Source organism: Henckelia pumila, chromosome 2, assembly GCF_033568475.1.
Source record: "Henckelia pumila isolate YLH828 chromosome 2, ASM3356847v2, whole genome shotgun sequence".
Taxonomy (NCBI): domain Eukaryota; kingdom Viridiplantae; phylum Streptophyta; class Magnoliopsida; order Lamiales; family Gesneriaceae; genus Henckelia; species Henckelia pumila.
In genome coordinates, this window is record NC_133121.1 from 145,063,081 (window position 1) to 145,079,107 (window position 16,027).

At 33.3% G+C, this 16,027-nt stretch overlaps 1 protein-coding gene across 1 annotated transcript; it reads left to right on the forward strand.

The window, feature by feature from the left end:
- The first annotated feature begins 3,275 nt into the window (after positions 1-3,275).
- On the forward strand, positions 3,276-4,974 carry LOC140884140 (senescence-specific cysteine protease SAG39-like). Its single transcript, XM_073290813.1, has 2 exons — positions 3,276-3,624; positions 3,863-4,974. Exons 1-2 carry the CDS (start codon positions 3,276-3,278, stop codon positions 4,456-4,458), a joined length of 945 nt encoding a protein of 314 aa, XP_073146914.1. The 3' UTR covers positions 4,459-4,974.
- The last annotated feature ends 11,053 nt before the right edge of the window (positions 4,975-16,027 follow it).

Consider the following 16,027-nt stretch of genomic DNA (forward strand, 5'->3'; position numbering starts at 1 on the left):
TTATTAAGATAGTTTTTTCATTTTGCAATAAAAAATGATATAAAAATAAATTAATAATATGAAAAAAAATTAATAATAATAAAATGAAAAATGTTTAATAAATCTTTTATAATTGAATTTTTGTGAAGAAAAATAATTGTATTATGATATGAGTGTTGTATTTTAACAAATCTAAAAATTATTATAATAAAAGTATTCAATAGATACAGTCTCGAAAACAATCCTATAAGATATAGCAATAAGAGCGGTTACAAGATCGGTTTTGTGAAACCGCTGTTAAAAATATTAAATATGAGTAGCTTCGAGAGTGATCCAAACAATTATGTCAATAAGAGCAGTTTGTAGCAGCGATTTGTAGAAACCGGTACTAAAATATAGTCAATAGGAGTGGTTAGTAAAACGCTCTTAAAAGGCAAGACGTTAGAAACGGTTTAATTAAAATTGGTTCTATTGGTCACCTTTCAAGAGCAGTGTTAAAACTGCTCCTAAAGAACCGCTCTTCAAAAAGAGTTCAGTGTCTGCAATTTGACCTCCTACATAGATCAGTGCAGAAGATTATATCAAAGCAACTTACACCAAACATCCTTAAAAACCAAACTTAAAATTTCCAGGGTGATATAAAAGAACAGTTAAAGGTACATGTTCTATAATGTGTAGAACGGTTAGAGCAAATACCTAATAATAAGACCTTGATACAAATATATAACAGAAGTCCTCGTGCAAAAAGAAAGCAACAACTCTCACAACCGTTTGGAGCAGAGTTGACGTTAAATATTGAATGATACAATATGTTCCTAACAAGGTAACATAAAAGAGAATACAATGCCTACATAGCTCTCCTCCAGTCTAGCTCTAACGGCCAACCTCGTACACTCCTATTCCTATACATCACTTTTGTTAACCTCAAGTCTCATAGATTTTCCTCAACTCTTACCAAAACTGCAGTAACCAATACATCAAGCCCACACACCAAGATGTCCCTTCCTACGTTATAAACACATTTACGACCAAAACAATCCCCCATGGTGCAGTCACGCTCCCAATCAGAGGCAGACAGATATTTTTCCTTTAGTTTTGTGCATCATCCACACATAAGTTGTGTGACACAAACTCTGGAAAGATTAGTGTCATCAGAACTCAGAACCAGTCAACCAGGCTCTTCTATACGAACAATATAAGACCCAGGCAAAGAGCCGAACAAGCTATATGCTAATTGCTAGGATATAAGGATTTATAACAATAGCATTGACAAAAGTAAAACCCGAAAAACCATGAGAACAGACCCGAGGAGAGAGAAGGGAAGAGAAAGTTGCTTAACCCAAAGGCTTCAAACAAAATATCACTGAAGCCTTTCGGGAATACTGAATATTAAAACTTACCCTTTCAACCCACAAAAGTGATTGATGAATAGAACCGGGGAACCATTTCCCTCAATTTATCTGGCTACAACTATTTAAAATTTTGAAGCTTAATATAGAAAATAATAAGCTAGAAATCAAATGGAGTTTCAAAGGATATGTTGATTTATATCTAAAATTTTAACAAGCTAGCGTTCTCAGGAATAATAACATTCCTCTCCCCAAGTTTCTGACCACGGAATGGGTTCCATAATTTCGAGCTAACCAAGCAAAGGAACCCTTTTCACTATTGTCTTATCCACCAACATAATATCACTTTTCACAGATACCAATTAAAACAACAATCTTTACAGAATTTGTAAAAAATCCCAAATGCCCACAAACTTATATCAGGATAAATAACATGAAAATACAAAAACCCATTTCGAAACAAACAAAGGAATACAAAAAAAGGAACACTCCACAATTAGCTTAAGGACTCACCTTTCGGCTGACAGAGATGGAATAGTCCAGTTTGCTGGCAATGTATCGGAACCAAGTAGAGGGCGCAACCATCGCGAATTCAGCTGGATAATTTTTTTTTTATTTTTAACTATGCAATTCCCTTAAACCCTTGAAATCTTCCCCTCCTCCGATTTGGGGGTTGAATTTCTGTTTCTGCGGTCAAGTCTGTGCTTCGTATATGACACTCTCAAACTCTCAAGGCCTCAACTGAGAGTTGATATTAATTTTCCTACAAAAATATCTGATATTAATTTTAATTTCCAGGGCTTTTTAATTAAATAATATCAAATAAAATTTTTTTAGATAACAAAAATGGCAACAGTAACAGGGGCCGGATTTAATTTTATAAAATGTTATTATTTACATAAATTTTAATTAAAGGGTACGGGATTATTTGAGATAGATTTATTGTGCACTTTAATTTTTTTCTATAATTTTATAAATATTATAATCTTTATTATTTAAATAAAAAAACTTAACATATTAATAAAGAATAATAATAAATCATATGAAATAAATTGATAAAAAAAACTTAACATATCAATAAAGAATAATAATAAATCATATGAAATAAATTGATAATAATAATAGTAATAATGTTAACAATTTTGAAATTAAAAATACGATAAAATTAAAAAAACTACAATAATATTTTTTTTAAAAAAAGAGGGACAAAAGTAACCAAATTTATAATTAGTATAAAAAAATCGAAACTTATATTTACTATTAAGTACTCTGTTTAACTATTTTTATATATAACAACTAGGAAGTACGTGCAAATATTGTCCAAATATCATGTATTATCCAAAATCAAATGCCCACCCCTATTTTTTTTTTTTTTAAAAAGCCTAGTTGATATTAGTAAATCGGTTTGATTATTTACATAATGTAAAAAAACAACTAATTTTATCAAAATATCGTAAATAAAATAAAATAATAGTATTACGAATAAAAATCATGCATGCATATATAAAAAAAATTATTATTATTAAAAATAAAATTAAGATTATAATATCGATAAAAAGAAATATAATAATACAATTATATTTGAAATGAAGTTACATGCATGGATGAACAATGAATTACCATAAATTGAATTAAAAAGTTACAAATGGGGAATTAATAAATGACAATTAATTTAAGTAAAAGTCAAAACTTGCGGGATCTTGATTCAAATCTAGCCCCTCGAGACTCGTTCCATAAATCACGATCAAATGATCAATACATGCAAGGAATTCACAACCTATAAATACTCAATTCTTGCCCGTTCATAATTTTCATCTTACAATTAAGTTTTTTGATATACATAATATGGCTTTCCAATTCAGCAAAATCATTTTTCTTGCATTTGTGTGTGTAATTCTTGGGATGCATTCATCTCTAGCAACATCCAGAACCGTTCCAGGCAGAAGAATGGTGGAGAGACACGAGCAATGGATGAAACAATATGGTCGTGTATACGAAGACGACGTCGAAAAGGCGAAGCGATTCAAAATATTCAAGCACAATGTGGAGTTCATCGAATCCTCCAACCTTGACCAAACCAAGTCTTACAAACTTGCCGTTAATGAATTCTCAGATATTTCGAACCAAGAGTTCCGCGCTTCTCGTGGCGGATACAGGACTAGATCATATTCTCCCCACGAGACATTTTCGGCCACCAATTACTACTTTAGGCATGAAAATGTGACTGCAATTCCTGCAAGCCTCGACTGGAGGAAGAAAGGAGTTGTCACTGCCGTGAAGAATCAATTTACATGCGGTGAGACATATATAAAAATTAAATATTCATGAGTTATAAATTCATGAAAACAATTGAAATATTTGTTAGGTTATAAACCCATGAATTGTCTATCCCAAAAAGTTTGTTGGGGTTGTCTCAAAGGTTTATAACCAAACTCTTTGTTAGTTTTATTATTCAATGTGGAATAATTGTAACAATTATCTCGTTCTTAAAATTACTCGAAAACTCATGCACCCATGCATATACGCACGTACAGGGTCTTGTTGGGCATTTTCAGCAGTTGCAGCCACGGAAGGGATCCACGGGATTAAAACGGGGAAGCTGGTGTCATTGTCCGAACAAGAACTCGTGGATTGTGATTCCAACAAGATGAATCATGGGTGCCGCGGAGGTTATATGAATGAAGCGTTCGAATTCATAATTCATCGAGGCCTCTCGACAGAAGCCAACTATCCATACAAAGGAGAAAATGGCGTGTGTAACAACAAAAAGGAATCCTCAAGAGTGGCAAAGATCACTGGATTTGAGAAAGTGCCGTCTAAAGACGAGTCGGCGTTACTCAAAGCGGTGACGAAGCAACCTGTGTCTGTGGCCATTGATGCCAGTGGACTGGCTTTACAGTTTTACGCAGGTGGCATATATATGGCTGAGTACTGTGGAACTCATCTAAATCATGGTGTCACAGTTGTTGGATACGGAAAAAGCGAGGCCGGGAAAAAATACTGGCTCGTGAAGAACTCTTGGGGCGCAGCATGGGGCGAAGGGGGATACGTGAAATTCGAGAGAGATGTTGGTGCTAAGGAAGGGGCTTGCGGGATAGCCATGGTTGCCTCTTATCCAATTATTGATTAAAACAATTGTTAATTTCCAAAGACATTTTTGGTGTCGTATGCATGCTATGCTCCAACTGTATACCTCTCAGAGGCCATATATATGGATCGAACTTACAATTGATCAGTCTGCTTTTCTTTTTCATTTTTTTTGGAACTTCTGATCATGTAATTTCCGATTACTTCTGCGACTACCAAATTCAGATAATGAAGTGTACGTTATCTTATACAATTGAGCAAGTTTTTCATTGTATGATAAATCTTTACACTTATATATAGGGTATGTAAAACTGCGACTTCATTGTAGATAACACGAAATAGATCGAGTCGCAGTTTCAAGACATAAATGTTTACATGTCATGTATAACAAAAGTAATAATTGATATTTTATGTATTATTATGATCTATATGCATTAACTAAAATTAAATAATATTTTCATAGCTCAATGTATGCTCGAACTCAAATAATGGATACATAATCTAATCAAGATATTAGTACAAAATATTTATTTAGTATTAATATAACCCAAAATATTAGAATTTGTATGACCACAAAACCGTAAAATCATAACCGAAATTTAATGAAATGCTATAGATGATGCAGATATTTCAATGTAGTTTATATATTTTGATGGGGCTTTTATATATTGATAAAAAATGTTGTTGAAGAGATTTAACAGATTTCAACTACATACGTCAAATGATTGAGACGAAATGGTAAGGATTCTTAAGTTAGGATCCTATGATGTTAATATTTTATGTGTATATTGCAGAGAGACGCAAGGACGTTATAGTCATGCTTTTGATTTCTTGAAAGACGTGTTCTCATCTAGTTGATGTACTAGTAATCAACGCACTTTCTAAAGAGTTTCAGATGAGCTTACGGGTTTTTCTCCAACCCGAGAAATTAAGTTCAGTGTCAAGTATCTCAAGGAAGAATTTATTTAAGCTGACGAAAAGAATAACACAGTAGTACATAAAGCAGATTGTAATGAGATTCATTGATAAGGTACTGATTTATTCGATATAAAATCTAAGCATGCAGAATATTTGAGAATGATTTTGTAGATTTCGGGAATTTTGCAATTGTGTGCTATCTGTTTAGAAGCAAATTTTCGTTGTAGCAATTGTTTTGAGAATTCTAGAGGAAATTTCGGTAGAATGCACAATTGAATTACTGTATTTTGATTTGGACAATAATAAATGAATTTTTTTTAGATAACGATTAGATATGGATGATTTTCTTGATGAATTGATTTAGATGTAATCAATGATGAATTGATGGAGTAAGAGCGAATTTTGGATGTTTTGATTGTTGTCCCTATAAATTAAGAAATCTTTGTGATTTAAGATTTTAATGGAATGAATAGAATTTTAGATTTGATATCGACAAGATTTGTTGAGTTTTGATTGATGATTTTTAGATAGCAGAAAATCAGTCACGATTGAGCCATTTCATTGATTCTTTTTGGAGATATTGAAATTCTTGTTGTAGTTCATGCATTCTTTGATTTGCATGACATTTATTATTGAGAATTCTGCCAATTTGGCATTGATTGACATTTCGAACATGAAGTTCAGAAACTTGTATTTGTTTGAACATTTGAATTCTATTTCTGGACATTGACATTGATTTGGATGAGTTTTGTTATTCTAATCTATTATGATCTCGATTTTATTTATTGACATCAGATTATGCCTTGAGACTTTACTTCGATGAGCGTGTGCGAATTCCCCATGCTGACAACAATGATTTTGGTTTGTTTTGATTATGGGCATGATGTCATACCCGTTGATGTGTGATAATATGATTTGATATTGATTGATTGACTCGCATTCCTTGTTCATGGAGCCTTGATTTTGATCCACTCACATTTTCGTATTGAGCTGCAAGTGAGTTGTTTCCACTTAGCAGAATTTTCGTCCAAAATATTGTATTTTGAGGTTGTTTTAAACAATATTCTTTGGATTTCGATTTGATTTTGACCCAGCAAGTTATTGATTGAGCTGAGTTACATTGAACGTCATTTTGATATTTCTTTGGCTCGTATCTAATAGTGACTGATAGCACCATTAAATAGAATCATGGCTTTTTGTATTCTAAGTTAGATTTTGAAGCAGATTCGCAGTTGATTAGAATAGATGTGTTCTGATCCAAATTGAATTAGTAACGAGAATCAGAAGAGCTTTGAGAACAGTTCAGAGTTTCAGAATCACTTGATATGGTTACCACATTGAGATAACGATAACAATATTAGATATGAATCTTTGGGTTGATGTGATGATTATTTTAAAGATTTTACGAGGTATTTTGGTATAATTTCAGCATTTAGATCGAGAGAATAATTCTGAATTCTGAAATGAATTGAAGTATTAAGTGTTGGTAGAGACGAATGAATTTGATTAGCAGAATTTGAATTTAATTAATTGAATTGCAAGCACTTGAAAACATAAAGAATGAAATAGATGATAAATTGTTCATATTGATTTGATCTGATAATCGAGCTAATGTGATTGATGTATCAGTATTTTGGGTTTTAGTTCTGAATTGAATTTGTGGTGTTTATTCATTAGCTTCATTTGATTGATGGGATCTATGAATTAGATTAAGCAATGAAAAGATACTTGAATTAGGGAAACTGGTACAGAGATGAGTCCCAGTGCAGATAGATGTTAACATCTAATGATTTTCGAATTTACTAAATTTATATGATTTTGATCTCAATTCGATAATCGGATGAATGATTTTAGAGTCTTATCTTGCCTATTCGAATGATGATATTTGAATTGATTTGACATTGGAAGAATATGATAAGGATTTCAGAGTATTTTGAATTGTGAATGTCACATAATTGCGAGAACAGATTGTAACTCGCAAATGATTATGTGAACATGCGAGATGACGGTGTAGACAAAAACTTCAGGATATTGAATTTTGAGATTATGTGAGATGTTAAGAACTGTCTGATTGACATAAGTTTCCTATGAGTTTTAAATTATGTATTGGGTTTAGATTGAAATAGGTTGTTTAAGAATTGGATTGGTGACTCGTTAAGGATTGACGATTAAGTCTGCTTGTTTCATCCCTTATTAGATGACATACAGACATGACCATATGTCTAGCATTTATATCAGAGACGATATGAGATTGCACGGTGTGCCGAAATCTATTGTTTCAGATTGAGACTCTAGATTTACTTCTCATTTTTGGCACAGTTTGAAAGAAACTATTGGTACTCGGTTGCACTTGAGTACAACATACCATCCTCAGCCAGACGGACAGTCAGAGCCGACTATCCAGGCCTTAGAGGATATGATAAGAGCTGTGGTACTAGATCTTGGTACCAGTTGGCAAGATTCTTTGTCACTTGTTGAGTTTCCTACTATAACAGCCATCAGATAAAAATTGAGATATATCCTTTTAAAAGCTTTATGTATTGTAGGAAGCGCAGAATTTCTTTTGTTTGGAATGAAGTTTAAAAGGCACCAGCTATTGGGCCAGACATGATCAAAAAAATGGAAGAAAAGATGAAATTGTTCGGTTTAGAAGGAGAACAACATCAGATAGACAAGCCAATTATGCAAATGCCAAACGTAGATCGTTGAGTCTTGAGCAAGGTGACTATGTATTTTTGTAGATATCTCCTTCAGGGGTACAGTCAGATTAGTTTTTTTTTCCCCAGCTTTATCAAATATTCACGATGTATTGCACGTGTCTATGTTGAAAAAGTATCAGCTAGATCCTTCCCATGTACTTTAGCCAGATGAGGCGGAACTCGATGAGACTTTGAACTATTTTGAGCGACCGATTTAGAATATTTTAGATAGAAAGATAAGAATCTCAGAAACAAGTCGATTCAGTTAGTCAAAGTACAGGGGAGTAGACATGGAGTTGAAGAAGCAACTTGGGAAGTAGATCAGGATATGAGACAGAAATATCTAGAAGTTTTGTTTGCATTCAGATTTCTTTCAGCAATTAATTTAGTCTAATTTTGTCAGTACTTGAGATTGAGATTATATTTCGAGGATGAAATCTTTTATTAGAGGGGAGGAATTGTTATGCCCCAAAAATATTTAATTTAAGAATTTATGGAATTTTAGATTTAAATTCTGAATTTCAAAAATTTAGGGACCGAATTGAAGTTTTTAAGTTTGACCAGGGGCCAAATTATAATTTTTGACTTTTGACTAATGAAGTAAGATATATATATATATAAAATTTTAATCTATATCATTTCCTCATTCCCAAGTTTCAATCGAGAGAGAGACAGAAGAGAAGCTCAAAAATTTCCCACGCCATTTTCGTTCTTCCAATTTTTGATTCGCCGTCATCCAACCGTTAGATTTCAAAGATAATCATATATTTGTAATCCTGGCGTAGAGGGCTACGTTTTCACGCAAGTTTGGTAAGATTCTACCAAGTTCTAAATTTTGGGTTTTTGTTAGATTCAAGATTTGAATGTATATATATGTTCTTGAGCTAGTAGAGATGCTATATTTAAGTTGATTAGAGAAAATACCAACGTTTGGATATCCTTTGTGATTTTTGAAAATTCCAGTTTACTGTAGTGAAGGGATTTCGAAATTCTAATGGGTTTTTTGCAATGATATTGAATTGTTGTTGATATATATATTGATGTTGAGCTTTTGGGATATTCGATTTTTAGCCGTTATGTCGTCGAATAGATTTTTGAAAGAGTTTGGGTATTAAATTGAACCGAAAAATTTAGGAATGATATTGGACAATGTTATTATACATTTCAGATTTGATTTGGAGTTGATTCGGTACAAAGTTGTAAGAATTTGATTTATCAAGAATTCGGTCGAGTTTGGTTCGGTTTGTTTGTTTTAGAATGTCGAATCGTGATCGAATAGAATTGTTGAATTGATTGAGTTATTATTTCAGGAGTGGAGATTTCCAGAATTCGGAATATCGAGGTATGAGCAGACAATAAGAGTTGGGATTGAATCCTCGAGAAGGTTATGAACTTCTCGATCCCTTAAACCACCACTTATTTGCTTATATATGATTTATTTGATTAATTGAATCGATTTATCAGACTTGATAAAATAGCATGAATTATGCTTTTCTTGCCTTTAGCTCGATGAATATCGATATTTACATTCATGCTATTTACCTGATTTGAATGAGATGACATCTAGACCTTAGTTTAATTAAATTAGGAGTACATCACCATACAACAGTCGGAGTTTACTATATGTTTGAGAATGGCTACCTCCTCTTTGGTGTTTCTACGCCAGTATAAGCCGATAAAAAAGTTTAAAGCCCTTCCATTACATGTAAAAGTAATAAACTGCTCAAGTCCAATTCAGTAGTACAAAATTACTACTTAAAGAGAAATTTTCTTTGCATTCGGTGTACTATATAACGACTCATGTTGAAAAGCCACTTCCATCATATTGCAACGATAAGATGAAATAGGAGTGCTGTTTTGAATTTCTGGAGTCGATCTCAAATGACTTGAATGATCTTAAATGGATGTTACGTGTACAAATTCTCTCCCTATTATTATTATTATTATTATTATTATTATTATAGATAGATTGTTTCTATATTATAGGGATAATAGTCAAAATAGTCCCGTAAGTTTGTTAGTTTTGTGATTTGGTCATGTAAGTATTCAATTTTGGGATTTAGTTCTGTAAGTTAAGTTATGCTTTGATTTTTAGTCTTTTTTATTTATGTAATGTTTTTATAATCGTACCGGTGATCGAACCGGTCTAACTTAAAAAAAATTGTTCAACCGATTTAAATTAAGGTTTTAAAATTAAAAAAAAACTAATTTTTTTTAAAAAATAGAAAAACCGGTTTTTCGGTTTTTCATGGGTTCTTGACCGGTTCAACCGTTAAAATAGTTTTTTAGAGTGTTTCGGACCAGAACAGTGACGGGTCCCGGTCGAACCGGCCGATCCCATCCGGTTTTGAAAACATGGCATTCAAGTGTTGATGTACAACAGACACATCATCATTTTTCAATGTCACGTAAGTATTTTTAGCTTCCATGTCAGCATTATCTGACGACACGTCAATACTCTATAAGAAATGACTAAAAACCAAAATATAACTTAACTTATAGGACCAAAATCCAAAATTAAATATTTACAGGACCAAAACAAAAAATGAACAAACTTAAAGGACTATTTTAACTATATTCCCCTATATTATATATACTAGTTAACGACGCACATGCGTTGCATGTGTATAATTAATAAATAAATCGGCATTAATCAATTTATTTAATACGTGTAAAGATGAGAAGACATAATGTTGTAGCGATTTTCTTTTTTCTTTAAAAAATTTTTAAATATAGAAGTTTTTCAAACAATGCACAATGAATTATCAATTGAAAAAATATGTAGAAGAGAAGGACAAATTTGGAAATTAATTTTGGTGAAGTTCAAACTATACCAAAAACAGTTTTTCTAATGGCCTCAACTTTTATATAATAGTATATATATATATATATATATCATATATATATATATATATATATATATATATCTTTTCAATCTCTTCCATCTTATTAAGTTTGAGGCTTACATAGTAACTACTTTTGGTAGGTTATGTCATATCATTTTTCGTCTTCAAAATACCCTTACCAATAACTATCATAATTCTTTTTAATCTCTTCTATCTTATTAAGTTTGAGGCCTACATAGTAACTATTTTTGGTAGATTATGTAATACAATTTTTTATCTCCAAAATACCCTTATTAATAACTTTCATAATTCTTTTTAAATAAAATAAATAATCAAAAATTAATTACAAAAAAACATAAAATTAAATATAAAATTACTCAATTCTTATTACATTTCATATAAAAGTTTGTTATACACGACAAATTTAATTTAAATGCACGCATCGTGTACATATGTTTACTATTATCTATACTATATTATAATAGTTCAACCCCTTAGTCTAACCCATTTTGGTGTGTCAAATCATACCAAAAATTCTTCTCATTTTACCCTTAAATTTAACACACGTCTCTTTTATTTTAGATCTTAAATGACTAAATTATCCTCGATTTTCTCTAACAGTCTTATCTTCTTTTATTTTTATCTCTTTTTTCAAATTTCATCATTTATCAATTCCTATTAAATTATTTACGAAATTTTTTTACAACTTCTCTCTAATTTATATATCAAAATATCAAGCACGTGAAAACCATCTGTCACGATCGCTAATATATATTATATTGCACACGCAAAACTAGTTATTATTAAGGTTGAGACCTACATAGTAATCAATTAACTTTGCCATACTGATTTTTTTGTTCTCCAAAATACCCTACCCCATAATTACCATTATTATTTTTTAAAGATAAAATTTAATAAGTTAATTATTAAAAAAATATAATATTAAATAAAATTACTCTAATCTTATTTTCATATAAAAACTATTATGTACAATAGATAAACTTTTAATTTATGTGCACATATCATGTGTATATGTTTATTAATAGATATAGAATGGTACAAATTATAGATAGTATCCATTATATTTATGTTTGAAAGGATTGTTGCAACCTTTTAAAATAAGTGAATATGGATTTGTTTTAAAAATTTGTTAAAAATAATTCATAATCACTTATTTTAGAGTGTGTTTGGATTAAGAAGCAAAAACACAAAAAGTGTTTTTTATTTTATTTTATGTGTTTGGACATATTTGTAGTACTTGTAAAAACATTTAATTAAGCTAAATAAGTTATTTTATAAAAATCATATTTATAGTTTTTTTCTAATAACTCAAATTATAAAAAATAATCTATTTATCAAAACACAAAATTATTACAGCTTTTAGTTTAGACTATTTTGCACCAAACGCGCCTATAAATATTGAAAATACACTTTAATTCCATGAAAAAATTTAATAGACATACAAACCCTTGACATTTTATCAGTTGCCCCAAAAACAAACACATGAAAAAATTTAATAGACATACAAACCCTTAACATTTTATAAAATTTACACAGTTGCCCCATGTTGAATCCGACATTTTGGTGATAACAAACAACAACTCATTGTATAGGAATGTGCTACCAATCTTTTGTATTTCAGGAATCTACTACATCTCCTACCGCAACCGTCTAAACCCTTCAAGTTATCTATCGGAAGCTTGTCAACCGCCTTTGACTCTCGACCGGTTGCAGTCACAAGCCTTTCGACTGGTTATTCAAACCAGCAGAGGATAAATCTATCTACCGGTAGAATGCCAACTGCTTATCAAGATATATCAAAACAAATACTTGAGACAAGACGTTCATTGCAAGATCTTTCATCAAAAGCAGAACCGGCGTATCAGAAGATCTGTTGACTCTTGCATCGAGACAACAGGTTGCACTAAAATGGCAAAAACGCAGAATGACTACAGAAAAAGCATTCGACCGTTTATACCAGTTTTGGACCCTGGAAGTTGTCCGCATTTAAAGAAGTGTACGATCTTCATGCAGAATCATCAATGCATTTATGAAACATTAAATGTGCATTCAATGCAGCATCAGAACGTTCAAAATAAAGACGTTGATGATTGACCTATATAAAGGGAAGATTGCTCAAGAAGTAAACAAGAGAGAAGACAAGCAACTCGAAAAATCTCAATCAACTCAATCACTTGAATACTATCAGAAGTCCTCATCTGATATACTGAAGCAATACTTGAGCACACTTACAAGATCATTCACTTGCTGCTCAAATAAACCCTCGCCTACAGTTTACATATCTGATCTTCAAGGATCATCCTAGGGTTTCCAAGCCTCTCGACCGCTCTGCAGTTTGAGAAGCTCAACCGGACTGTACTCATTATTGAAGAGACTTGAAGCTACTCTGAAAGCTTCCACCAGTCTGATAAGAACTGAGAATCTTATCTGTGTAAATCTAGGAGTTTCGGATTAGGCATTGGATAAGTCCTAAGTCTGAAGTGGGTGTATTGCAAGACGTTGTAATAACCAAAGTCTTCTAGTGAATTCCTTCCTAAGTGGAAGAAGGGGAGACGTAGAAGGATTAAGCCTTCGAACTTCCATAAATCGTGCCTCAGTCTTTACTGCTATTTATCTTACATATTGCTCATACATTGTGTTATAAACTTTGCATCACTAAAACCTCTGAACTATTTCCGCACTATTTAAGTTGTTCAAACTGTTTTAGAAGTTGAGAAAACAGATTAAGTGAACTAAACCTCACTTGATCATTTTGAAAAAGAAGAAGAAAAGTTTCAGAGTGTATTCACCCCCCCTCTACCCTCTGAACCGATCCCAACAAGTGGTATCAGAGAGGGTTCCTTTCTCAACTGCTGATCTAAAGTTTTAAAATCATGACTTCTTTCAACAAAATTCCTATGTTTTCTAAAGAAGATTATGATGACTGGAAAATTCGCATGCAGGCACATCTTGCAGCACAGGACGATGATATGCTATATGTCATAACAGACGGTCCCATCAAAATCATGAAGGTCAACCCAGCTCTAACTGATGGTGCAGGACAAATGATTGAGAAACCAAGAGCTGAGTGGACTACTGAGGACAAAAAGAAGGCCAATCTTGACAATGTGGCCCGGGACATCCTATACAAAACACTGGACAAGAACATGTTCAGCAAAATCAAGTCATGCTCCACATCAAAGGAGATTTGGGAGAAGCTCACTCAGCTGTGTGAAGGAAATGACCAGACCAAGGAAAACAAGCTCACTATGGCCATTCAAAAATATGACAATGCCAAAATGAAGCCAGGGGAAACCATGGCTGAATTTGATGAACGGTTCAGTAATATCATTTGTGATCTTATTGCTTTAGGAAAAACTTATACTAACCGTGAAATTGCTGTGAAGGTTATGAGAGCTTTGCCCAAAGAATGGGAGATCAAGACAGTGGCCATGAGGGAGTCAAAAGACTTAAGCAAGGTTGAACTGCATGATCTCTTTGCAGATCTCAAAGCCTACGAGTTCGAGCTCAACATGAGGACAGAAGATGAACCATCTACCTCAACCAACCAAGGCCTTAACCTCAACGGTGATGCGTCCACCGGTCGAGGAAGCTCCAAAGAGATCAGTTGAGCAAATCAGCAACGAAGCCATGACACTCTTTGTCAAGAAATTTGGTAGATTTATGCGTAAAAACAATTCTAAATTTAAAAATTATCATAAATCGGACCATACAAACGATGGTCCTACTTGTTTTAACTGTGGCAAGCCAGACCACTTCATTGCAGATTGCACCAAGCCTAAGAGCAATGATCAGAAGCAAGTTTTCGAAAGAAGAAAGGGCAAGGAGGACAAGAGGATGTTTAGAAAAGGAAGAAACCAAAGGGTTCTAGTAGCAGACGAAAGCAAAAGCAAGTGGGCTGAGTCTGACTCTGACAACCCCAATACCAGAAGCTCTTCAGATGACAGCGATGATGAAAAGGTTGAATGCCTTATGGCTGACATTGAAGAAGAAGCTGAGGAGGTATTTGACTTTGGTTCACCTGAATTTACTCACAGTGATCTAGTTACTGCTTTACACGAAATGGCTAATGAATACAAAACATTATCCAAGGAATTCGAGGAGGTAAAGGCAGAAAGAGCTGACCTTAAAGATAAGTCAAGCGAGTCAAGCTGCATGCAGCGAAAAGAGCTTGATGGTCTTAAGGTCAAGCTAAGTCTGCTGGCTACTGAGAATGACACCTTGAAAAGAGTGTTCCAAGCAACCTTGACTGAGAACAAAAAACTACTTGAAACAATTAAGGCTTGGAATAAATCTTCTGTAACCAATGACAAGATTCAAGAAATCCAAAGACCGGCACATGACAAAACCGGTCTAGGGTTTGGAACAAATGAACAGTCTATGGAATCTTGTATTCAGTCAAGCCTGGACAAAGGCAATCTTAACAAAATAAGATTTGTCAGGTCCAGCACGATATATGAACATGATGAGTGCAGCTTTGACAAAAATCAGAAAGTATCTAACGAACGAAGCTCTAAGCATAGAGGGCTGGGATATGTGGATCCCCAGATCTCTAATCAAAGAGGAACTTGGATTAAACCAAAACCTAATGAAAGAAGAAAGGGAAACCAATCTAATTTCAAAAGGCCATGGAATGAGTCTAACTACTCTAAGAGAAGATGGTCAAAGGAGAAGCCTTACCAGTACTTTAATTGCAGGCCAGTTCAAAAGAGGTACAGGCTAACTGATAAAGATCAAAAAGGCAAGCAGCACATAGCAACCTCACAAGAACACACATTTACTGCTTATCGACCGCACAGATTTCTGGACACACACACGGGCAAACCTGTAAGGGTGTTCCAGGTGTGGGTCCCGAAAGGGCTAATCCGACCTGGACCCTACTAGATATGGGTACCAAAAGTTCCTCACTTTTTGCAGGTACTAAAAGTCCAAACGGGCGAGAAGACCACTTCTATCAAGGACACTACCTGGTACTTAGATAGTGGTTGCTCACGGCACATGAAAGGGAATCCAGAACTTCTGACAGAAGTCGTGCTGTGTAAAGGACCAAAGATCAGCTTTGGAGACAACTCCAAAGGTAAAACCGTGGGTAAGGGTAAGATTATCCATGGTAACATAATTATTAAAG